We start from the raw sequence: 27498 nt of genomic DNA, 5'->3' as shown, positions 1-27498 counted from the left end.
AAGAAATTTGCAACTTCATTAAAATTAAAGATTAAAAAAATCATTTCTTTCTCAATAAAATTGTATAAAATAATAGGGCTTACATTGTAAAAATCTCTCATTTGAAAGGAAGTATAACCACCTCCTTTCACGTTCCTAGAAAAAGTTTCAGTTAAAACTATGTATAGAATTGATAAATTTATAATAATCACAAAAATTAAAAATCGACTCTGTTTATTAACGTTCCGGTTAATCTGTTTATGACTAAAGATATTTTTATAATTTTCTGTGTTGAGTGAGACAGACACACACAATGACGAATTTTTCTTTTTTTTTTTTAGGAAAAGTGTTTTTCTGGTAAAAACTCGGTGGATATGAAATCTTCATGTTCGCAATTTACGTTCTTCTAGGAGGAGTAAGAGAAGTACTAATTGCTACTTTTTTCTGTGTTTTTTGTTTCGCTTTTCAAAATTTGGCTATCTCAAGTGAGGAAAAAGAACAAAATCGGCTGAAATATATGGCACTATAGTCTAAAATTTTGTTTTGGGTCTTTTGGTTGAGACCAATATGGACATGGACACCAGAATATCATTGAACTTTGAAATTTCTGGAACCGTAACGTAAATTTAATTTCAGTTCAATTACATTTATCAATTATTCATTTACACAAATTCCACGTAAATTAACGGAACTTAATGCTTCTTTCGTGTGTATAGTTTGTTTTTTAAGTACAAACATTAACTGTGGCGCAATTCCAGCAAAAATATTTTATAACAATAACATCCTGAAAGATTCATTGTGCTAAATAATTCTGACTAAAAATCAAAATTTTTTTCAATAATAAATTACACTAAAACAGTTTCTGAACATCTTGATTTGATATAAATTATTTGGCATTAATGATTAATGAGGTCTTCACTTGCAAGTGATAAAGTGAGCTGTGGTGTTTTAGTATTTTGGGTAGGTTTCTATTTAAGTTAAAAATTGAAAAGTTAAGTTAGAAGTAAAAAGTCAAATAGATAAAACAAACGAATAAAGTCGATTGCCTTATTTGCGTTTATTTTTTATTAACAATATTGCACAAATGAAGATTTTTCCCTTTTTACATTTTTTTTGTTTATTTTAAAGTTTTAGTGAAACCTCTTCAGTATTTGGGGTGAAAAAATTGTTTAGTACAAAATATTCAAAATAAGCATCACGAAAAACATAAATAATAAAGTGAACCATTCAACGCAGTCATAACAGGCTTTAGTTAGGGGGCAGCCACGAGAAAAGCTGTGGGCAACAGACGCTTCTTTAACCCGCCATTTCATTCGGTTGGGATTGTGAGTTCTGGATTTCAAAGTTCCGTGCGAGTCAAAATAAGTTTTCCTTTTAATTTCATTTCATTAAATTTTCTTATAATAAAATAGTTTCCCAATAATATGTTAAAGAGGTTTAATTTTATTATTAGTGATATTATTTTTTGCAATCTTTCAAATACACTGTATTTAATAACAACTTAAAGGTAAGCTGATTTTAAAGTTTTACTATTTTTTCTATTACAACATAATTAGAGATTCTCTGGGTATCGAAAACATTATATTGGTTTTTGTACTTTTATAGAAAAACATGTCTTCAAAAAGTGATGAAAAAGAAAGAAGAAATGCAAGTAATGCAAGCAAAAAGAAGAAACATAAGTATAAAAGCCGTGATGTTGAAGAAGAAGAAGAAGAGTTAGATTCACAAAAAAACAAATATAAACAAAGTGCTTTAGATGTTGATGTTACCCCTAAATTCCAAAAACTTCAGAAGCATATCAAACATGACGATTCTGAAGAAGAAATTAAAAGTGCCAAACAAACGAAAAAGGATAAAAAAAAATCTAATAAATTTGAAAAAGTGTTAGACCTTGAAAAAGTAGCTCTACAATCTCCAGTAAAACAAATGCCAACATTAAGTGCGGATAATAACAATGAAAATGAAGGCGCAAAAAATCGTAAGGACAAGAATAACATCGTAGATGGGAAAAACTCCCACTCGTCAAAAAGTAAAAACAAGCCAAAAATTTATTCTTCCTCAGATGAAGTAGTAGGTAATATATTTCAAGCTGTGACAAAAAATCTTACTTTTTTTCACTAATTTTGTGTATTGTTTCGTGAAGGCGAATGTTAAAGTAGTTGAAGAATACTATAAGTAGATATGTTTAAATATTCTCAATTCTAATTTTCAGAAGAAGTCATTGAATCAAAAACAACCCCAGCTCCTAAAAAAGCGGAGTCGTCAGGTAAATAGCAAGGAAACTATACATTTTTTATTTTTTCATTCGAATTTAAAGGCTAGTTAACTTGCGAAGTCGTTGCGCCCGAAGCCCTCAGTGCATTGCCGACCTCCTCTATGTTTCTCTCGATACAGACAACATTCTGACGCTACCTGACAGTGTAGAGGCATCTAGGTGAAGAAAATCTATGGGTAGGAGCCTGGATTTGAACTAAGGCCTGGCGATTCACTGACTAGTTTATTATTTTAGGAAATGGCGTAAATATTTAACGTATTAAAAGCAATATGCTTATGAAAATTTGTTCACAGATGATTATTACGATGGTTGGACAAAAGAAGATGTTGCCCAATTAATTTCTAGAATAGGTTCTGCACTCCCTAAAAATGATACGCTTAAATATGTTTCAAGAGTTGAAAAACTCAATTGGGAACAGGTATCTCTATTTATAATGATTTAACAATTATTACAATTGTCATAATATATATTTAGTACTGTTATTTAATTATAAGATATTATTTTGTAGAATCTCAGAAAATCTCAGTGCATGCAAATTGATTATTAGGTAAGTAAATAATATTTCTGGTCTTTAGGTTGCTTTTGGTCAGTACTCTTCCTCGGAATGTAAAGAGAAGTGGAAGATCATTGAAAAAAAGATAAGAGGTTATCGCATACTTCAAGAAGTGTTGGCTGATGCGAAAGTATGGCTTGAACATCCTTGGATGGATTTCTATCGTGGAGGTAAAAATAAGGTAAACTTTTTTTTTTTTTTAGCATAAACTTGTATGTTAATCAGTTAGTAACGTGATTGTTATTTCAACTTATTACACATGTTCGCCTAATCCACTGAAATTCTTTTAAATCTTTCACTATTATTTCATACTTTTACGTAAGTATACAATCGCACATCTTATCTATGTACAAATATACTATTTGATGTTCGTCCCAACTCTACATTTCTGATCTTAAACTTATATAGTTCTATATCAATAAGTACCGACTAAAGTATATGCATCCTATGCACAAACAATAAATAAATTAAATACATTCACGCTAATAAAGAAATTATAATTAGTAACATCATACGTTACTATCATATTCCTTGTTGAATTTAACTTAGAGCCTGTTGTTTAGTCGATAAAACAAAATAATTTCGTTCCAGAATGATGGCCTTACATTTACAGTTTTTAAACAGCATATTTCTTCCTTAGGATAAATATCCTTAGTTACATTATTGAAGTTTTCCTCCACTCGTGCAATTAGGTGGCATTTTCTGACCTATTCTTTGCTTTGTTGATTGTTTCAATTTACTTTCCACAATTATTTGACCTTTACCTCTAATCACATATACTACAATAATTTGTTCTGATCCGATATGAAAGTTTTTTGTAAACATCTGTCAACTTGAAGTGGGACTTTTTGATTGTTTTGTTTTCTCTTATCTAATTTTTCTGAAAATAACTGGCGAAATTCTTTAAATCTTCACTTATATTTTTGTGAATGTAGTAACATCTGAAGTTATGGACGTTAGAAATGATTGTTAACTTTAAATGTATAAATTGGCCAAGGATGAAACCAGTCCTAAAACAAATCATATAAAGTGGACGTTCATTTTATTTTTGAAGTAAACTGATTAGATCATTTAATTTTTGCAGAATAGACATCCGGATATGCCAAAAAAACCTCTTACTTCGTACATGATCTTCTATATGAAGAAAAAGGAGAGTATAACAAAAGAAAATCCCGGCATTGGCTTGGTAAGATTTACATTGAAAGTTCTAGTACTGATAATTAAAAATTGTTATTACTTATAACCATAAATGTAGAATTCACTTAACAAACATAATTATTATTTTAAGACAAGTCTTTCGAAGATTATTGCTGACAAGTTCAATAAATTGTCACCAAAAAAGAAGGCAAAATATAACAAATTAGCGAATGCAATGCGTGAGAAGTATCAAGAAGATATGCAGAAATTTTTGTAAGTTCTTATTTACTGTTTTCTCAAAAAATTAATTGCGGTAATTGCTTAAACTAAAAAAAAAATTCTTCACATTTGACAAGCAAAATTATTGTGGTTCCTTTACATCCTAAATCATTTATGATCTTTCAGCCTTCCTTTTATGGAAAATTTGTATATTATTGTATTAAGTCTGTAATGTAAACAATGTGTAGCCTGATGAAGAGCTTAGGGAAGCCCGAAATTTTCACGTTTAAGCAATTAAAGGATTGAAACTGAAAAGAGTTGAAGATAACTTGTAAACAAAGTCAGTCAACCACATTCATCCTTAACTGTATTTAAGACATAAGATCATACATTTAGTAATAAGGGCACGTTAGAGGGCGATTTACAAGAATATCATTGAATCCGTGTTAGTTAAGAACGAATCCAGTAATGCTAAACATTCGTTTGAGACATTTTCATCCAAACTTAGGGTCCCATCGAAGTAAAAACTTAAACGGAATAAATAAGTTTGAGGTTCTTGAAACATTTAGGTTTTAGAGTCACAAATTTATTTCCCAAAGACTCTAAATTCAGGCATATTCAAGTGAAAACTGCTTCTAATAAAAAATAGAATGCTAATTAGAGGTAAATTATACATCAACCTTGTAGTTTGTCTGCGCAGCTTCTGAGTAGCATATACAGTGCACTTCACTTCCACTCACTTTTATTATTATTATTATTATTATTATTATTATTATATTTAGTGTGTCAACATTGTCTTAAGGAAATTTTAATACCTCTGAACGTTTTAAACATTTTAATTTTCAAACATTACATATTTCTTTTCACATATCCATCTATGTAGCCAGGATCATCCAGGTGAAGGGGAGAAAATTATGAACGCTGCTAAATATAAGAAAGCACCAATTTTAGGCGTGCCAGGTCCAGATAAACCTTTGCCGCCGCTGAAGGTAATAATATTTTGTAATATTTAGTCGTTTAGGTAGGATAAGTAATACATAGTGTGATGAACCCTTTTGTGCGATGGAACGCCCTATATGTGCCCTGAGTATTTATAAGGCTTCCTATCGAAGAAAAAAAAACTACCAGTAACCATTAAATAAAGCTGGCAATTATTGAGTTTCATTTTTAAAAAAAAGTTTAATACGATTAAATTTAAAGCATCAGAATTGTTATTTAACTAATGTTCTTTCCTGTCTTCCAACTTAATTTAATTTGAAGAAGCCTGAAGTTTTATAAAATGGTTCTTTCTAAAACAACTAAAACTAAAACATACTACTTTTCAGGAACTAACCCAAGTGGAAATACAACAAATTTAAAAACATTTTTTTAAACAATGTAAGAAACCAATTGAAAGGGAAGGTCTCAGTTGGAACTCTAGCTGAATTACTAATTATTGTCCTGCTGTCTACACTATTAGGTTTTCTCTTCCTTGTAACCTCTTAAAACCTACTGTCTTGTTCCGCAGGGGCTGACAAAATTTGGACGGGATTGACCTCCAGGCAATGATGCGCTATAAAATAATTAATGGTCTTAGATTGAAAAGTAGTAAATGAATGTTTTGTTATGTATTAAAGAGAAGAGTTTCGATCTGTGGAAAAAATATCAGATACGAAAAAAAATGCTATTGGGGGTATTTTTATTTATTTATTTTTTTAGAAAAATCTTTATTAATAAGTTCTTAAAGATCGATAACATAGGCTTGCTTATAAACTAATTTTTTTTAATTTTTAAGAATCACCGGATAGGATAATTGGTCCTCCATCAACCTAACGCAAATGTTTGGTAAATTGTTTCATGCTAGGTACTTTTAAGTAAGGTTTGATTTTTAAAAAAATTAAATTAATGCCGAACACAATAATTAGGTAATAACTTCCTACAATGATTGGTTTTCTTCAATTTCAGCCTCAGACCCATCATCTCATCCAGAGTTGGGCACTGATTAAAAAAAAAATTAAATTCTAAATTTAATTGATTTAATTTTTCAATTGATTAAATTTATTTTTAATTTTAATCCGAATTTAATCGTAATTTTAATCATATGACAACTATTTAATCAATTAAATTTCAGATTTAATCGTTAATCAAACTAATTTAATCAAACTAAAAAAATTATAATTATATCTGAGAATTAAATTGAACTTTAATTTTAATCACCGAATTAGTTCAATTTCAATCGTTAATCAAACTAATTTAATCATCCACTTTTATGGCTTTTCAACCAATGGTTCGAACCACGTTTTGGCGAGGCCCTATTTCTGAGCGTCTTCAGTAAATACTTTTCGGTTAATTTTCGTAGACTTGGACTTCTTCACGAGTCTCTAGACCAGTGGTTCTTAACCTTTTCATAGACGCAGAACACAATTATATGTATACATATATATTTTTCTCGCGGAACACTAACATTAAATAAAGTGTATAAGAGAACAAAAGTTCATACCAATACGCGGTTCACGGTGGGAGATATAGAACGGCCATAATTTTACAGAATTTCATGACCCAAAAAATTTTCAACCTTTTATATCTTCTACCTTTTTAGATCTATGCACAAAATAACTATAGTTTATAATTGAGAAAAACAAAGTGTATAAGAGAACAAAATTTCATACGAATACATGGTTCACGGTGGGAGATATAGAACGGCCACAATTTTACAAAATTTCATGACCCAAAAAATTTTCAACCCTTTATATCTTCTACATTTATAGATCTGTGAACAAAATAACTATAGTTTATAATTGAGAAAAACAAAGTGTATAAGAGAACAAAATTTCATACGAATGCGTGGTTCACGGTGGGAGATATAGAACGGCCACAATTTTACAAAATTTCATGACCCAAAAAATTTTCAACCCTTTATATCTTCTAATTTATAGATCTGTGAACAAAATAACTATAGTTTATAATTGAGAAAAAAAAAGTCTACAAGAGAACAAAATTTCATACGAATACATGGTTCACCGTGGGAGGTATAGAACGGCCATAATTTTACAGAATTTCATGACCCAAAAAATTTTCAACCCTTTATATCTTCTATATTTATAGATCTGTGCACAAAATGACTATAGTTTATAATTGAGAAAAACAAAGTGTACAAAAGAACAAAATTCCATATCAATACGTGGTTCACAGTGGAAGATATAGAACGGCCATAATTGTACAGAATTTCATGACCCAAAAAATTTTCAACCCTTTATATCTTCTACCTTTTTAGATCTGTGCACAAAATAACTATAGTTTATAATTGAGAAAAACAAAGTCTACAAGAGAACAAAATTTCATACGAATACGTGGTTCACAGTGGGAGATATAAAACGGCCATAATTTTACAGAATTTCATGACCCAAAAAATTTTCAACCCTTTATATCTTCTATACTTATAGATCTGTGCACAAAATAACTATAGTTTATAATTGAGAAAAACAAAGTGTACAAGAGAACAAAATTCCATATCAATACGTGGTCCACAGTGGGAGATATATAACGGCCACAATTTTACAGAATTTCATGACCCAAAACATTTTCAACCTTTTATATCTTCTACCTTTTTAGATCTGTGCACAAAATAACTATAGTTTATAATTGAGAAAAACAAAGTGTATAAGAGAACAAAATTTCATACGAATACGTGGTCCACAGTGGGAGATATAGAACGGCCACAATTTTACAAAATTTCATGACCCAAAAAATTTTCAACCCTTTATATCTTCTATATTTATAGATCTGTGCACAAAATAACTATGGTTTATAATTGAGAAAAACAAAGTGTACAAGAGAACAAAATTCCATATCAATACGTGGTCCACAGTGGGAGATATAGAACGGCCACAATTTTACAAAATTTCATGACCCAAAAAATTTTCAACCCATTATATCTTCTACATTTATAGATCTGTGCACAAAATAACTATAGTTTATAATTGAGAAAAACAAAGTGTACAAGAGAACAAAATTCCATATCAATACGTGGTTCACAGTAGAAGATATAGAACGGCCATAATTTTACAGAATTTCATGACCCAAAAAATTTTCAACCCATTATATCTTCTACCTTTTTGGATCTGTGCACAAAATAACTATGGTTTATAACTGAGAAAAACAAAGTGTACAAGAGAACAAAATTTCATACGAATACGTGGTTCACAGGGGGAGATATAGAACGGCCATAATTTTACAGAATTTCATGACCCAAAAAATTATCAACCCATTATATCTTCTACCTTTTTGGATCTGTGCACAAAATAACTATGGTTTATAACTGAGAAAAACAAAGTGTACAAGAGAACAAAATTTCATACGAATACATGGTTCACAGGGGGAGATATAAAACGGCCATAATTTTACAGGATTTCATGACCCAAAAAATTTTCAACCCTTTATATCTTCTACCCGTTTAGATCTGTGCACAAAATAACTATAGTTTATAATTGAGAAAAACAAAGTGTATAAGAGAACAAAATTCCCTATCAATACGTGGTCCACAGTGGGAGATATAGAACGGCCACAATTTTACAAAATTTCATGACCCAAAAAATTTTCAACCCTTTATATCTTCTACATTTATAGATCTGTTCCCAAAATAACTATAGATTATAATTGAGAAAAACAAAGTGTATAAGAGAACAAAATTTCATACCAATACGTGGTTCAAGGTGGGAGATATAAAACGGCCACAATTTTACAAAATTTCATGACCCAAAAAATTTTCAACCCTTTATATCTTCTACATTTATAGATCTGTGAACAAAATAACTATAGTTTATAATTGTGAAAAAAAAAGTCTACAAGAGAACAAAATTTCATACGAATACATGGTTCACCATGGGAGGTATAGAACGGCCATAATTTTACAGAATTTCATGACCCAAAAAATTTTCAACCCTTTATATCTTCTATATTTATAGATCTGTGCACAAAATGACTATAGTTTATAATTGAGAAAAACAAAGTGTACAAAAGAACAAAATTCCATATCAATACGTGGTTCACAGTGGAAGATATAGAACGGCCATAATTGTACAGAATTTCATGACCCAAAAAATTTTCAACCCTTTATATCTTCTACCTTTTTAGATCTGTGCACAAAATAACTATGGTTTATAATTGAGAAAAACAAGTGTATAAGAGAACAAAATTCCATATCAATACGTGGTCCACAGTGGGAGATATAGAACGGCCACAATTTTACAGAATTTCATGACCCAAAAAATTTTCAACCCTTTATATCTTCTACATTTATAGATCTGTGCACAAAATAACTATAGTTTATAATTGAGAAAAACAAAGTGTACAAGAGAACAAAATTTCATACGAATACGTGGTTCACGGTGGGAGGTATAGAACGGCCATAATTTTACAGAATTTCATGACCCAAAAAATTTTCAACCCTTAATATCTTCTATATTTATAGATCTGTGCACAAAATGACTATAGTTTATAATTGAGAAAAACAAAGTGTACAAAAGAACAAAATGCCATATCAATACGTGGTTCACAGTGGAAGATATAGAACGGCCATAATTGTACAGAATTTCATGACCCAAAAAATTTTCTACCCTTTATATCTTCTACCTTTTTAGATCTGTGCACAAAATAACTATAGTTTATAATTGAGAAAAACAAAGTGTACAAGAGAACAAAATTTCATACGAATACGTGGTTCACAGTGGGAGATATAAAACGGCCATAATTTTACAGAATTTCATGACCCAAAAAATTTTCAACCCTTTATATCTTCTACATTTATAGATCTGTGCACAAAATAACTATAGTTTATAATTGAGAAAAACAAAGTGTACAAGAGACCCAAATTTCATACGAATACGTGGTTCACGGTGGGAGATATAGAACGGCCATAATTTTACAGAATTTCATGACCCAAAAAGTTTTCAACCCTTTATATCTTCTACCTTTTTAGATCTGTGCACAAAATCACTATAGTTTATAATTGAGAAAAACAAAGTGTACAAGAGAACAAAATTCCATATCAATACGTGGTTCACAGTAGAAGATATAGAACGGCCATAATTTTACAGAATTTCATGACCCAAAAAATTTTCAACCCATTATATCTTCTACCTTTTTGGATCTGTGCACAAAATAACTATGGTTTATAACTGAGAAAAACAAAGTGTACAAGAGAACAAAATTCCATATCAATACGTGGTCCACAGTGGGAGATATATAACGGCCACAATTTTACAGAATTTCATGACCCAAAACATTTTCAACCTTTTATATCTTCTACCTTTTTAGATCTGTGCACAAAATAACTATAGTTTATAATTGAGAAAAACAAAGTGTATAAGAGAACAAAATTTTATATCAATACGTAGTCCACAGTGGGAGATATAGAACGGCCATAATTTTACAGGATTTCATGACCCAAAAAATTTTCAACCCTTTATATCCTCTACCCGTTTAGATCTGTGCACAAAATAACTATAGTTTATAATTGAGAAAAACAAAGTGTATAAGAGAACAAAATTCCCTATCAATACGTGGTCCACAGTGGGAGATATAGAACGGCCACAATTTTACAAAATTTCATGACCCAAAAAATTTTCAACCCTTTATATCTCCTACCTTTTTAGATCTGTGCACAAAATAACTATAGTTTATAATTGAGAAAAACAAAGTGTATAAAAGAACAAAATTCCATATCAATACGTGGTCCACAGTGGGAGATATAGAACGGCCACAATTTTACAAAATTTCATTACCGTAAAATTTTCAACCCTTTATATCTTCTACATTTATAGATCTGTGCACAAAATAACTATAGTTTATAATTGAGAAAAAAAAAGTGTACAATGGAACAAAATTTCATACGAATACATGGTTCACGGTGGGAGGTATAGAACGGCCATAATTTTACAGAATTTCATGACCCAAAAAATTTTCAACCCTTTATATCTTCTATATTTTTAGATCTGTGCACAAAATGACTATAGTTTATAATTGAGAAAAACAAAGTGTACAAAATAACAAAATTCCATATTAATACGCGGTTCACAGTGGAAGATATAGAACGGCCATAATTGTACAGAATTTCATGACCCAAAAAATTTTCAACCCTTTATATCTTCTACCTTTTTAGATCTGTGCACAAAATAGCTATAGTTTATAATTGAGAAAAACAAAGTGTACAAGAGAACAAAATTTCATACGAATACGTGGTTCACAGTGGGAGATATAAAACGGCCATAATTTTACAGAATTTCATGACCCAAAAAATTTTCAACCCTTTATATCTTCTATATTTATAGATCTGTGCACAAAATAACTATAGTTTATAATTGAGAAAAACAAAGTGTACAAGAGAACAAAATTCCATATCAATACGTGGTCCACAGTGGGAGATATAGAACGGCCACAATTTTACAGAATTTCATGACCCAAAACATTTTCAACCTTTTATATCTTCTACCTTTTTAGATCTGTGCAGAAATTAACTATAGTTTATAATTGAGAAAAACAAAGTGTATAAGAGAACAAAATTTCATACGAATACGTGGTCCACAGTGGGAGATATAGAACGGCCACAATTTTACAAAATTTCATGACCCAAAAAATTTTCAACCCTTTATATCTTCTATATTTATAGATCTGTGCACAAAATAACTATGGTTTATAATTAAGAAAAACAAAGTGTATAAGAGAACAAAATTCCATATCAATACGTGGTCCACAGTGGGAGATATAGAACGGCCACAATTTTACAGAATTTCATGACCCAAAAAATTTTCAACCCTTTATATCTTATACATTTATAGATCTGTGCACAAAATAACTATAGTTTATAATTGAGAAAAACAAAGTGTATAAGAGAACAAAATTCCATATCAATACGTGGTCCACAGTGGGAGATATAGGACGGCCACAATTTTACAGAATTTCATGACCCAAAAAATTTTCAACCTTTTATATCTTCTACCTTTTTAGATCTATGCACAAAATAACTATAGTTTATAATTGAGAAAAACAAAGTGTATAAGAGAACAAAATTTCATACGAATACATGGTTCACGGTGGGAGATATAGAACGGCCACAATTTTACAAAATTTCATGACCCAAAAAATTTTCAACCCTTTATATCTTCTACATTTATAGATCTGTGAACAAAATAACTATAGTTTATAATTGAGAAAAACAAAGTGTATAAGAGAACAAAATTTCATACGAATGCGTGGTTCACGGTGGGAGATATAGAACGGCCACAATTTTACAAAATTTCATGACCCAAAAAATTTTCAACCCTTTATATCTTCTAATTTATAGATCTGTGAACAAAATAACTATAATTGAGAAAAAAAAAGTCTACAAGAGAACAAAATTTCATACGAATACATGGTTCACCGTGGGAGGTATAGAACGGCCATAATTTTACAGAATTTCATGACCCAAAAAATTTTCAACCCTTTATATCTTCTATATTTATAGATCTGTGCACAAAATGACTATAGTTTATAATTGAGAAAAACAAAGTGTACAAAAGAACAAAATTCCATATCAATACGTGGTTCACAGTGGAAGATATAGAACGGCCATAATTGTACAGAATTTCATGACCCAAAAAATTTTCAACCCTTTATATCTTCTACCTTTTTAGATCTGTGCACAAAATAACTATAGTTTATAATTGAGAAAAACAAAGTCTACAAGAGAACAAAATTTCATACGAATACGTGGTTCACAGTGGGAGATATAAAACGGCCATAATTTTACAGAATTTCATGACCCAAAAAATTTTCAACCCTTTATATCTTCTATACTTATAGATCTGTGCACAAAATAACTATAGTTTATAATTGAGAAAAACAAAGTGTACAAGAGAACAAAATTCCATATCAATACGTGGTCCACAGTGGGAGATATATAACGGCCACAATTTTACAGAATTTCATGACCCAAAACATTTTCAACCTTTTATATCTTCTACCTTTTTAGATCTGTGCACAAAATAACTATAGTTTATAATTGAGAAAAACAAAGTGTATAAGAGAACAAAATTTTATATCAATACGTAGTCCACAGTGGGAGATATAGAACGGCCACAATTTTACAGAATTTCATGACCCAAAACATTTTCAACCTTTTATATCTTCTACCTTTTTAGATCTGTGCACAAAATAACTATAGTTTATAATTGAGAAAAACAAAGTGTATAAGAGAACAAAATTTCATACCAATACGTGGTCCACAGTGGGAGATATAGAACGGCCACAATTTTACAAAATTTCATGACCCAAAAAATTTTCAACCCTTTATATCTTCTATATTTATAGATCTGTGCACAAAATAACTATGGTTTATAATTGAGAAAAACAAAGTGTATAAGAGAACAAAATTTCATATCAATACGTGGTCCACAGTGGGAGATATAGAACGGCCACAATTTTACAAAATTTCATGACCCAAAAAATTTTCAACCCATTATATCTTCTACATTTATAGATCTGTGCACAAAATAACTATAGTTTATAATTGAGAAAAACAAAGTGTACAAGAGAACAAAATTCCATATCAATACGTGGTTCACAGTAGAAGATATAGAACGGCCATAATTTTACAGAATTTCATGACCCAAAAAATTTTCAACCCATTATATCTTCTACCTTTTTGGATCTGTGCACAAAATAACTATGGTTTATAACTGAGAAAAACAAAGTGTACAAGAGAACAAAATTTCATACGAATACATGGTTCACAGGGGGAGATATAGAACGGCCATAATTTTACAGAATTTCATGACCCAAAAAATTATCAACCCATTATATCTTCTACCTTTTTGGATCTGTGCACAAAATAACTATGGTTTATAACTGAGAAAAACAAAGTGTACAAGAGAACAAAATTTCATACGAATACATGGTTCACAGGGGGAGATATAAAACGGCCATAATTTTACAGGATTTCATGACCCAAAAAATTTTCAACCCTTTATATCTTCTACCCGTTTAGATCTGTGCACAAAATAACTATAGTTTATAATTGAGAAAAACAAAGTGTATAAGAGAACAAAATTCCCTATCAATACGTGGTCCACAGTGGGAGATATAGAACGGCCACAATTTTACAAAATTTCATGACCCAAAAAATTTTCAACCCTTTATATCTTCTACATTTATAGATCTGTGAACAAAATAACTATAGTTTATAATTGTGAAAAAAAAAGTCTACAAGAGAACAAAATTTCATACGAATACATGGTTCACCATGGGAGGTATAGAACGGCCATAATTTTACAGAATTTCATGACCCAAAAAATTTTCAACCCTTTATATCTTCTATATTTATAGATCTGTGCACAAAATGACTATAGTTTATAATTGAGAAAAACAAAGTGTACAAAAGAACAAAATTCCATATCAATACGTGGTTCACAGTGGAAGATATAGAACGGCCATAATTGTACAGAATTTCATGACCCAAAAAATTTTCAACCCTTTATATCTTCTACCTTTTTAGATCTGTGCACAAAATAACTATGGTTTATAATTGAGAAAAACAAGTGTATAAGAGAACAAAATTCCATATCAATACGTGGTCCACAGTGGGAGATATAGAACGGCCACAATTTTACAGAATTTCATGACCCAAAAAATTTTCAACCCTTTATATCTTCTACATTTATAGATCTGTGCACAAAATAACTATAGTTTATAATTGAGAAAAACAAAGTGTACAAGAGAACAAAATTTCATACGAATACGTGGTTCACGGTGGGAGGTATAGAACGGCCATAATTTTACAGAATTTCATGACCCAAAAAATTTTCAACCCTTAATATCTTCTATATTTATAGATCTGTGCACAAAATGACTATAGTTTATAATTGAGAAAAACAAAGTGTACAAAAGAACAAAATGCCATATCAATACGTGGTTCACAGTGGAAGATATAGAACGGCCATAATTGTACAGAATTTCATGACCCAAAAAATTTTCTACCCTTTATATCTTCTACCTTTTTAGATCTGTGCACAAAATAACTATAGTTTATAATTGAGAAAAACAAAGTGTACAAGAGAACAAAATTTCATACGAATACGTGGTTCACAGTGGGAGATATAAAACGGCCATAATTTTACAGAATTTCATGACCCAAAAAATTTTCAACCCTTTATATCTTCTACATTTATAGATCTGTGCACAAAATAACTATAGTTTATAATTGAGAAAAACAAAGTGTACAAGAGACCCAAATTTCATACGAATACGTGGTTCACGGTGGGAGATATAGAACGGCCATAATTTTACAGAATTTCATGACCCAAAAAGTTTTCAACCCTTTATATCTTCTACCTTTTTAGATCTGTGCACAAAATCACTATAGTTTATAATTGAGAAAAACAAAGTGTACAAGAGAACAAAATTCCATATCAATACGTGGTTCACAGTAGAAGATATAGAACGGCCATAATTTTACAGAATTTCATGACCCAAAAAATTTTCAACCCATTATATCTTCTACCTTTTTGGATCTGTGCACAAAATAACTATGGTTTATAACTGAGAAAAACAAAGTGTACAAGAGAACAAAATTCCATATCAATACGTGGTCCACAGTGGGAGATATATAACGGCCACAATTTTACAGAATTTCATGACCCAAAACATTTTCAACCTTTTATATCTTCTACCTTTTTAGATCTGTGCACAAAATAACTATAGTTTATAATTGAGAAAAACAAAGTGTATAAGAGAACAAAATTTTATATCAATACGTAGTCCACAGTGGGAGATATAGAACGGCCATAATTTTACAGGATTTCATGACCCAAAAAATTTTCAACCCTTTATATCTTCTACCCGTTTAGATCTGTGCACAAAATAACTATAGTTTATAATTGAGAAAAACAAAGTGTATAAGAGAACAAAATTCCCTATCAATACGTGGTCCACAGTGGGAGATATAGAACGGCCACAATTTTACAAAATTTCATTACCGTAAAATTTTCAACCCTTTATATCTTCTACATTTATAGATCTGTGCACAAAATAACTATAGTTTATAATTGAGAAAAAAAAAGTGTACAATGGAACAAAATTTCATACGAATACATGGTTCACGGTGGGAGGTATAGAACGGCCATAATTTTACAGAATTTCATGACCCAAAAAATTTTCAACCCTTTATATCTTCTATATTTATAGATCTGTGCACAAAATGACTATAGTTTATAATTGAGAAAAACAAAGTGTACAAAATAACAAAATTCCATATTAATACGTGGTTCACAGTGGAAGATATAGAACGGCCATAATTGTACAGAATTTCATGACCCAAAAAATTTTCAACCCTTTATATCTTCTACCTTTTTAGATCTGTGCACAAAATAGCTATAGTTTATAATTGAGAAAAACAAAGTGTACAAGAGAACAAAATTTCATACGAATACGTGGTTCACAGTGGGAGATATAAAACGGCCATAATTTTACAGAATTTCATGACCCAAAAAATTTTCAACCCTTTATATCTTCTATATTTATAGATCTGTGCACAAAATAACTATAGTTTATAATTGAGAAAAACAAAGTGTACAAGAGAACAAAATTCCATATCAATACGTGGTCCACAGTGGGAGATATAGAACGGCCACAATTTTACAGAATTTCATGACCCAAAACATTTTCAACCTTTTATATCTTCTACCTTTTTAGATCTGTGCAGAAATTAACTATAGTTTATAATTGAGAAAAACAAAGTGTATAAGAGAACAAAATTTCATACGAATACGTGGTCCACAGTGGGAGATATAGAACGGCCACAATTTTACAAAATTTCATGACCCAAAAAATTTTCAACCCTTTATATCTTCTATATTTATAGATCTGTGCACAAAATAACTATGGTTTATAATTAAGAAAAACAAAGTGTATAAGAGAACAAAATTCCATATCAATACGTGGTCCACAGTGGGAGATATAGAACGGCCACAATTTTACAGAATTTCATGACCCAAAAAATTTTCAACCCTTTATATCTTATACATTTATAGATCTGTGCACAAAATAACTATAGTTTATAATTGAGAAAAACAAAGTGTATAAGAGAACAAAATTCCATATCAATACGTGGTCCACAGTGGGAGATATAGGACGGCCACAATTTTACAGAATTTCATGACCCAAAAAATTTTCAACCTTTTATATCTTATACCTTTTTAGATCTGTGCACAAAATAGCTATAGTTTATAATTGAGAAAAACAAAGTGTACAAGAGAACAAAATTTCATACGAATACGTGGTTCACAGTGGGAGATATAAAACGGCCATAATTTTACAGAATTTCATGACCCAAAAAATTTTCAACCCTTTATATCTTCTATATTTATAGATCTGTGCACAAAATAACTATAGTTTATAATTGAGAAAAACAAAGTGTACAAGAGAACAAAATTCCATATCAATACGTGGTCCACAGTGGGAGATATAGAACGGCCACAATTTTACAGAATTTCATGACCCAAAACATTTTCAACCTTTTATATCTTCTACCTTTTTAGATCTGTGCAGAAATTAACTATAGTTTATAATTGAGAAAAACAAAGTGTATAAGAGAACAAAATTTCATACGAATACGTGGTCCACAGTGGGAGATATAGAACGGCCACAATTTTACAAAATTTCATGACCCAAAAAATTTTCAACCCTTTATATCTTCTATATTTATAGATCTGTGCACAAAATAACTATGGTTTATAATTAAGAAAAACAAAGTGTATAAGAGAACAAAATTCCATATCAATACGTGGTCCACAGTGGGAGATATAGAACGGCCACAATTTTACAGAATTTCATGACCCAAAAAATTTTCAACCTTTTATATCTTCTACCTTTTTAGATCTGTGCACAAAATAAGTATATTTTATAATTGAGAATAACAAAGTATATAAGAGAACAAAATTTCATACGAATACGTGGTTCACGGTGGGAGATATAGAACGGCCATAATTTTACAGAATTTCATGACCCAAAAATTTTTCAACCCTTTATATCTTCTACATTTATAGATCTGTGCACAAAATAACAATAGTTTATAATTGAGAAAAACAAAGTGTACAAGAGAACAAAATTTCATACATTTAAAATTGAAATTTCGCGGAACACTTGGACCATATTCGCGGAACACCGGGTAAGAACCACTGCTCTAGACGTATATAGGACCACCTTACATTCACATTTAACCATGTTTACCACTCACTAGACTTAGATAGGACCACCTTGCACTAACATTTAACCATGTTGGCGACTCACTAGACTTATATAGGGCTACCTTACAAGCACATTTAACCATGTTTACCACTCACTAGACTTATATACGGTCTACCGGAAAGTTCTGTCCGTTTTTGGAATAAAACAAAATACAAATTTTTCTTGCCAATAAACTTTATAAATAAACTTTATTAAATAATATAATTGCCATTATTATTAATGATATCTCGCCAGCGTGGGCGCAATTTATTTATTTCATTTTTGAAAAATGTATTATTTTTTGATGCGAGAAATTGAACCAGTTTGATATCTACTTCATTTTTAAATGTTTCGCCCTTCAACAAATTTTGTAAGGACAAGAACAAGTGATAATCGGAGGGTGCTAAGTTCGGGGAATATGGTGGATGCGACAGAATTTTCCAGCCTTGTTCTGCAATTTTTAGACGAGTCTTTAAAGCAGCATTTGGCATGCCATTATCATGATGCAGTATGATGTTCTTCCTATTGAACATCGCCGGCCTTTTTTCTTGGACTGCTGTCTTTAAATTATGCATTTGCTAACAATACTTCTCCGAATTTAGCTTTTCGTTCGGTTTTAAAAGCTCATAATGTGTAGGTCCTCGAATGTCCCACTATATACACAACATTCTCTTATTCAGAGTGAAATTAGGTTTACAGGTGGAAGGGCTAGGTTTTCCGTGTTCACAATATGTCCTTTTCCTTACGATGTTTTCGTAGGTAATCTACTTTTCATCCCCAGTTATCATCCGGTTCAAGAAGAGCTCGATTTTGACCTCGAACTACGGATTTAACCCCAATAGACTATTTTCAGAGGGGATATCTAAAAAATAAAGTGTACAGTAACCTTAATCCTTTGGCTTCAATCGAAGATCTGGAATGTCGAATAGCTCTAGCCTGCCAAGATCTGGTTTGTTCCATTTGAAAAAAAACTTAGAGATACTGTATCTGGGGAAATTGGGGTTTAAATAATGGGTCAATTACTGAAAAAAACTAGATTTGATTAAAAACGTGTTTTCTATTTTTTTGAAATTTCCCGCCGTTCAAAAAAAAAGAGGGTGGATCACATAACTCTGGTCACCCTGTTCATAAGTCTATTGAGTCGCTAACTAGGTTAAATGTGAGTGTAAGGTAGTCCTATCTAAGTATAGTGAGTGGTAAACTTGGTTAAATGTGAGAGTAAGGTGGTCCTATCTAAGTATAGTGAGTGGTAAACATGGTTAAATGTGAGTGTAAGGTGGTCCTATCTAAGTCTAGTGAGTGGTAAACATGGTTAAATGTGAGTGTAAGGTGGTCCTATGTAAGTCTTGAGAGTCACCAACATGGTATAGATGAGACACCAGACTGGTAGAATGAAGGTGCCAAGTTTGGGAAAGGTGGATAATATTGATAGAGAAGAGGCACCAGCTAGGCGGAATAAAGATGCATTGGTCCGATTCTGGTTTAACCATTGGCAATGTTTGGTTTTAAAAATTTAATCTCTCATATTTTGATTAAATTAAAAAATTTAATCGTCCAAAGTGATTAAAACTAAATTTGGAATTTAATTCAATCAATTAAAATTATGATTATTTAATTTTAATTTTAATCTTAATTTTTAGTTATGATTAAAAATTTTAATTGATTAAATTCCGATTAAATTAAAAGTGAATTTAATTTTAATCAACTAATTTTGGCCGATTAAATTTTTTAATTTTAATCAGATTAAAATTAAATTTCGGTTTAATCAATTGTTTTTTAATTGATTAAATTTTCGCCCAACTCTGACCTCATCTAACAGAATCATATTCTTTCTCGAACAGTAGGGATTTTTTTTTTTTATTAATGTAAAAAAAATTTAATGATATATAAAATAAATTCTAGAATTATGTAGAAGGTTTAAAAAATTAAAAAGTTGATTAAAATTTCTTGCTATAATAGCAAATTTCAAAGATTCATTGTTTTATTTTGACAGTTATTTCTTAAAGATAAGATTAAGCAACATAAAGATGAGAAAGATTTCAATCAAGCTCTGTTAATACAACAATGTAAAGAAAAATGGAAATCTATGAGCAGTAAAAAGAAAATGCCTTGGATAAGATGGGCACAAGAAGCAGAAATGAAATATCTTGTAAGTAATCACAATATAGTGACCTAATATTTCAGTTGTTTATATTTCATATGGACTTCTTACCGAGAACATACATCAATGTACTCGTATTCTTTCGAATTTCTCATACGTTGGAATTTCATCCTAATTGTACTCACAAAAGTTATTTATTTTATTTATTTATTTAAATTAAGGAAGAACTGAAATCTTATCAAGCAGAAAATCCAAGTTTTGAGATGCCTAAATTTAAAAGTGTTCTGTCAAAAGCAGAGAAAAAAGTATTGCAAAGGTAATTTGTAAATTGTATAATTTGTTTTAATTGATTGATTTTTCTTTGTTAATTTTCATTAAATTTGTATCCCCTTCTTTTTTGTTTTTATAGAATGGAAGGGAAACCTGAAAAACCTCCAGGTTCTGCGTATGGTCTATTTTCAAAGTTAATGCTAAAAGATCCAGATTTGAGAGCTAAATACAATACACCAAAAGAACGAATGCAAGAAATAGCAAAAATGTGGAAAGATGTACCGAAAATAGAAAAAGATGGTTACGCAGAACAGGTGAAACATGTAAGTAGGGTTATTTAAGACTTCCTTAACTACTCTGTGATTTAAAATTAAAATATGAATAAACATAAAAAATAACCTACGGCTTTGTTTTTGCTTTTAGCTTTTAGAAAATTATAAGCTAGAATATGCTTCTTATTTGGAATCACTTCCAGAAGATAAACGTGAAGAAGAATTAGCAAGTAATTTACCGAAAAGAAAAGCTAAAGTGGAAGATCCTGCGATTAAATCTGCACAGAAAAGACCTAAAATTGAGAAAAAAGCTACTAAAGCTGTAGAAAATGAGGTAGCTATCAACATAGATAATAAACAATTAATTCAGTTTTTCAATAAGTTAATAATTAAATAAATACTGCTGGAAATGGGTTAGCTCCTCTTTGCTAGACAATATCTTTGATTTTATCTTATATGGCACGTATGTTTGTTGTAACGCTGATCGGTTTCGGACTTTCAATTTGATTGTCTAAGTCAGCAAGTTTAGTAATGTAAGTGAAGTTGAAATCTCTTCACCAAGTTCATTAATCTTAACTCTGATGATAAATTAAATTTCGAATCCAGTCAGGGATGCAATAAACATGCGTGCTACGACGGATGAAGTAGAAAATAAAAAAAATTACACTATTTCAAAATAGTAGAAGGTTTGATATGTTCAAAATATATAATTTATTAATAAGTGAGACTTCAGAAAGTGATTATTTTAGTTATCCGAAATTTTGCTCCAAAACCTTTTTTTCTACGTGAGTTGCCTCAAGTACATTGAATTATTCATTTGATTAATTTTGCAAAACAATTTATGACAGTTATTAGGGAATTAAACCTAAAGCTTCCAAATTAACTGCCATTCTTATTTGAATTTATTTTTCAGAAAGTGGTAATAGAGGATTTACTAGCCAAGGAGCCGAAAACACCTTGTGGGTAAGTATTTTTAATATTATTCAAACTAGCATTAATTTAATTAGGTAAATACTTTAACAAGAATGGTCCTATGTAACATATCAAGCAATTCGCTAATAATTTGAAAAATATAGCACAATAAAATACTCTGCAGCGATATCGTAAGATTAAAAACTGATTTCTACCTTTCAGAAATTCGCTCTTTATTAGACTTACATAGGAAAGAATTAATGGGAACCTTTTGGTCTATTTATATAGACCCATAAAAGCCCTTGGTCTTTTGGACCCGAATTCATTAGTCTGGAATGTTTAAAACAGCAAATAAATGATATTATTCTTCAATTTTGTAGTTCATCATTTGATTTATTTGAAGAAGAAATGAAACGAAAAGGTTTGAGTAGTAGGAAGATAAAGAAAGCATGGGAAGACTCGAGTGAAATTATTAAACAGAAATACGAGACCAAGTTGGAAGCTCTACGACAACAGTATATAATTGATTATAAGACATTTTTGACAGTAAGTTCTTATTCTGCCAATATTATTACTTTCATTTAGTTCTCAGTGTCCAGTTTTCGAAATGAATTGCTCTTTCAAAAATCATAAATTGTATAGTATTAATTTTTTGTGGACAGCCATTTGAAAGTTTTAGAGTGATAGATTAGATTAAACATTTCGAAAAATGGCTCCAACTATTGGCTATCTAGCTTGTGTACCACATAATTATGGACCTTTATTTTAATCGTATCATTAACAGCAAAAATATTTATAGATTATTTTAATCTCTACTTGATAACCGAATTTCCTTTGATGTTTATGTACATATTTTTATAAAACTTATTAAGCATGTTCTACCAAAACTGAAGCTAAAAAGTAAAGATAACGCTTTCTATTCCTTTTAAAACAACTAAAGGGCTATAATAAAACGCCAAATGTCATCGATTCACGTTAAAATTTTGCAGCTCTCACTAAAATTGTGCTATCGTCGGCGAGGTGGTATGGTCTCTTCGAACATGGAACGGTCTATTTTATCTTTACTAGTAACAAGAGCCAGTTGTGAGCGTTTAGCAAAAGTTATTTCTCAGTGAAGTTATTTGTTAGACATTTTTTGCTAAACAGTCGGATTTGTGCTGATTTATTTCCATAAATTAAAATATATATCATTTTCTTATATTTAAAACCTGTGCCTCAAAAAATTTGTAATGAAAACGTTCTTTAAACTTGAACCATGCAGTTTCTTAGTTTTGGGGCAATCCCAGAAGTACTGCTTACTTAAGTTTTTCAGAATATTCAACACGCTGTCTGATGTTACAAAGAAATTTCGTTGGAATAACCAATTAACCATTAAATACATACTTACACAAGTATAAAAATAAATAAAATAAAATTGAGGTCTGAAACTTGGAGCCTTTATATACTCTACTACTATACTATATACACAGATTGAAGGAGAACCTACTTACAATTAAGGACAAACTAAATTAAAAAAAAAAAAACCTTAGCTTGATATAGGTTATTGTTTACCATTTCTTGTGTTTTACAATTTTTTTTTTTTGTAAAATTGTTTATTGTATCACGATCAACACATTGATTGCGTCATAAGCAACAATGTATATCAACAATAATGTCAACTCACTCAGCGTTGAGAAGTTATCCAGTGATAAAACTCCAATTTTGCTATTTATTGACTCGCGTCTTCAGAGAGGGGTTCGCGAGGCCATTGTTTTTTAAGACGTCTAGAAGTGTTTTCTAGAAATGTGGAAAAAAGGTGTTGTGTTAGTAGATTGTGATGAGATTGTATGTTAAGATCGATTTCTGTAACGTGTTTTAGCAACTTTAAGAAGATTAAAATGTCCAAATAATTTGTTGAGCCCACACTATATTTTTGTTTTACCATCAAGCCTTTTCTGGACTACGATCAATCGAGGACTACAAACTTAATAAGGCATCTGTCCACCAGTTTTGTTCTCTCTGACAACACAACTTGTGTCCATGGATTTACAGCTTAACTTAGTTTTAATTCGTAGTTTGAGTTAACACTTGTTTTTATTTTGAATAGGGTTTGAAACCGCAAGAATTACAAGCTTATTCTGAATGGAAGAGTAAAAATCAAAATCAGCCTGTTGAAGAAGATTCACAAAGTAGTGAAGAAAGTTCTGTCGAAGAGGTGAGTTTTGTTATATTTGATAAATTTAATTATAAGGTAATACAAATTGGTAAAAACTTTTGACTGAATCTGTGTATGAATAATACTATGTGTCTTGAGTTTTTTTCCAGCGCATCAACTGCTAAGTTAACGTCTTTTTTTTATTTTATTATACCAATCAAAAATATACATTCACAAAATAAAAACTACGTATCTTGCATTGATTTATTGTACACTGCTAGCTAATGATATAAAAACTAGTTAATTCATTACAACTTACAGCTAAGTGATAATTTAAGTGAGCTTAGTTAGAACTAATTGTATAATTTTATAATTGAAATTTATAGTTGGACCTCAGGTGACGATATTTAAAGGTCGCCTTTTTTATTTTGTATCAAATCTAATCCTTAGCTTTTAATTGTAAGTTCTTGTAATAATGAATTCAAGGGTGGTTATATTTATTTGGCATTTCAAAAAATACTTACCTCCAAAATAGTGTTGCTGACTGATGATTACATAATGCTTTTACTGGAAAATGCTCTAGGCGCCAATGATCTCAGTTGTTAACGCGTCTTAAATAAAAAAATACTGATATTAGAGAGCCAGAATTTCTTTTTCAGATATAATTCATAAAGAAGCTTTTCCGTCATTACCTCTATTTTACATTTTTCAGCTTTAAAGATCAATAATGTGTTGCAATAACATTTTTTATGTTTTCTGTTCTATAGATCTTTCAGCTGATTCTTACAAAGCTGTAGCTTTAAGTGTTTAAAGTTAAGCAGTTTAAATTTAAAATTTAGTAAGTTATTTATTTAACGTTTTAGGCAAAAGTTGAAGTTAAGAAAAATGATTCATCAAGTGGAAGTAGTGGTTTATCTAGTACAGCTAGCAGCTCTAGTTCTTCATCGTCATCTGCATCGAGTGAAGCAGAACACGAGGATTATGATAGTGACGCTTTTTAAGGTTTAGTTTTTGTTGGACACTATTGGATCCGTAATGCTGGCCAAGGGACTATATCTTTGGTTTCATGCGTCATAATATAGTTGTTTTCCTTCATTCTTACCGGTTTTAGATCTTCATCCAACTTCATTGATTGATATGTTTTGAGAAATTTAAAGGTTCGATTTGAGAAATGTTTACTTCCACGTATGGCTTTTGTCACCTACTCTAAAGTTTCAGTTTAGGTATGTGTAAATTAGAGGGAAGAGTAGACAATTTTTATTATTAAGTCTATTTTAATAAAAACTTTTTCCATTGACACATTCTGTAAATGGATGACAAATTTCCCTTCAGAAACATATTAAATCAATCTCCAAAGTTGGATGAAAATTTGAAAAAGATCAAAATGAACGAAAATGCCTACAGTGGCATAAGGATTGTCATTTTTTTCCTCATATGTTTAGTAGAATGTAATTGTTCGTTTGCGGATATGTGAAAAATCACTTAGTAATTGAAACATGAAACCATCTAGAATCGAGATAATAAAACTAGCAACTCAGTTTCTTGTATTTTTTGTTAAATCCTTATCACAATGATGGGAAGTTAATTTGTTGTTCATAAATTGCTTTTCGCCCTACTTACTATATATGTATATATATAACTTGTAAATAAATGTACAAATGAAAAAGTAAATATATTTTTTAGATTATTTATATAGTTTTCTAAATTGAATTTCGAAAACTATAAAATGATGAGAAGTTTTTTAAAATTAGTGCACTTAAAAACATTTTTACAGTTATCAATTATTTTTATATAATCATTGATTCACATAACGTTATAATGTTAGTTAGCCAAAATATTGATTTGTTTATTTACAAATTGATAAAGCTTTGTAATATACTTATAGATTTTTTTAATAACTTGTGTTTAAATTATTGGTTACTTGGGAATTAATTTAGAAATAAGGTGGCAAAAAAATCTAATATTTCTATAAAAGTAATTTTTTCATGTAATACTATACTAGGGTCAATTTTCCTTTTAAAAAAGGATTTAAGGCTGTTAATTTTTGTTTTAGACTGCTTACTTTTCATATTTTACTGAAAGACACGTAAAATCTTCTTTATATTTTTCTTTATACAAAAAATCACTTCCACTCAGATTTTCCAAATTTAAAATCAAGTATTCTTAAGAATGATTATTGTCAATTTTAAGTGTTTTTTCTAAAGAAGTCACAAAACATAAAATCTATATAACATGTTTGGGCCAAGTAGGTTGTGGTCATTGTGAAAAGCAATTAGTTAACAAAGACAGAGACTTCTTAATACATTTAGTGATATATTACACTTATTGGTCATTATGAAGACTAGTTTGGATATAGTAAATTTTTGAAGACTTAAGTGTTCATTTAGGGCGCCAAGGCTTCCAAGAAATTAATCAACTGTCTGGTCTGCAATAAAGCATGTGATTCGCGATAATCAATGAACAAAGAAATTGAATTTTTCCAAAGAGGATGAAACAGTTCTCTCAATTAGAAAGAACCGCCAATTAAGATTTTATCCACTATTACCTGTTGCCCCGTTCTCTTTAATATTTAACTTTCGTGTAAATCGCTAAAGCTGTAACTTACAAATGTTTCGACAGAGGAGTCTCCGTATTTAAACTTTTTTGTAAATGCTAACTTTAAAAACAACTTACAAAATATATATCTCTCTGAAATGTTAAAATAATAATAATAATGTTTATTACATATTGTTTTAATTTTTTTTTAATTCACAAAGTCTCATGCAAGTTTTCAATATTTAGGTAGAATTTGCTTATATAAAACTAGTTATCAAAAGCATTAACATTTTTGTATTTTTTTTAGATTAGGGGGCTGTTTAAATGGAAACAAAAAGAAATGGACCGAGTTACCAGATTAGGTGTCATATATATATTTTTTTTTAATTTAATAGATAACTCGGAGCATACTATTTGGTAGTAATATGAACTTAGATTGCTCATACTTCCAAAAATTAAATTCTTAAAAATTAACTTTCTTTTTTATCGCTAGGGCTAGTGGTAACATTTTTTGTTTAAATAAAAAAATTGTTTAAATTTTATTTCAAAAGATTGAGTCCGCAAATTATCTGGTTTTATGTATATTTGTAAGGAATACAATATAATTACACAACATTCTTAAGCAGTACTTAAGTACTTCAAACAAATGGTAATCGATGGTAACATTCCATCTGGAAATAAATGTTGTATTTTATTTTATTTAAATAAGTACAATGCCTTTTCTCACTGTCCCTCCTTTTTTCCTTCGCATTGTCTACAACCAGTTACTTAGTACTTACCTAGCTCTCGATTTATCGCTTCAGAAAATTCACTAATCAATTTTAGTTAAACACAACTGGTATAAGAGAATTTGGCGATCAAATAGTAGATATT

General features: G+C 30.1%; 1 protein-coding gene across 1 annotated transcript; it reads left to right on the top strand.

Annotated features, from left to right (window-relative positions):
- Window positions 1–911: 911 nt before the first annotated feature.
- Window positions 912–27333, top strand: LOC141458939 (nucleolar transcription factor 1-like). Its single transcript, XM_074137533.1, has 16 exons — window positions 912–1486; window positions 1585–2053; window positions 2192–2245; window positions 2548–2672; window positions 2830–2988; window positions 3892–3993; window positions 4096–4217; window positions 5047–5152; window positions 20395–20550; window positions 20724–20818; window positions 20912–21095; window positions 21196–21378; window positions 21958–22007; window positions 22337–22502; window positions 24043–24150; window positions 24954–27333. Exons 2-16 carry the CDS (start codon window positions 1591–1593, stop codon window positions 25089–25091), a joined length of 2211 nt encoding a protein of 736 aa, XP_073993634.1. The 5' UTR covers window positions 912–1486; window positions 1585–1590; the 3' UTR covers window positions 25092–27333.
- Window positions 27334–27498: the final 165 nt, after the last annotated feature.

This window comes from Rhodnius prolixus, unplaced genomic scaffold (assembly GCF_049639745.1).
Source record: "Rhodnius prolixus isolate KJV_2025 unplaced genomic scaffold, Rpr scaffold_5, whole genome shotgun sequence".
Lineage (NCBI taxonomy): Eukaryota > Metazoa > Arthropoda > Insecta > Hemiptera > Reduviidae > Rhodnius > Rhodnius prolixus.
This window is presented reverse-complemented; position numbering and strand designations above follow the sequence as displayed.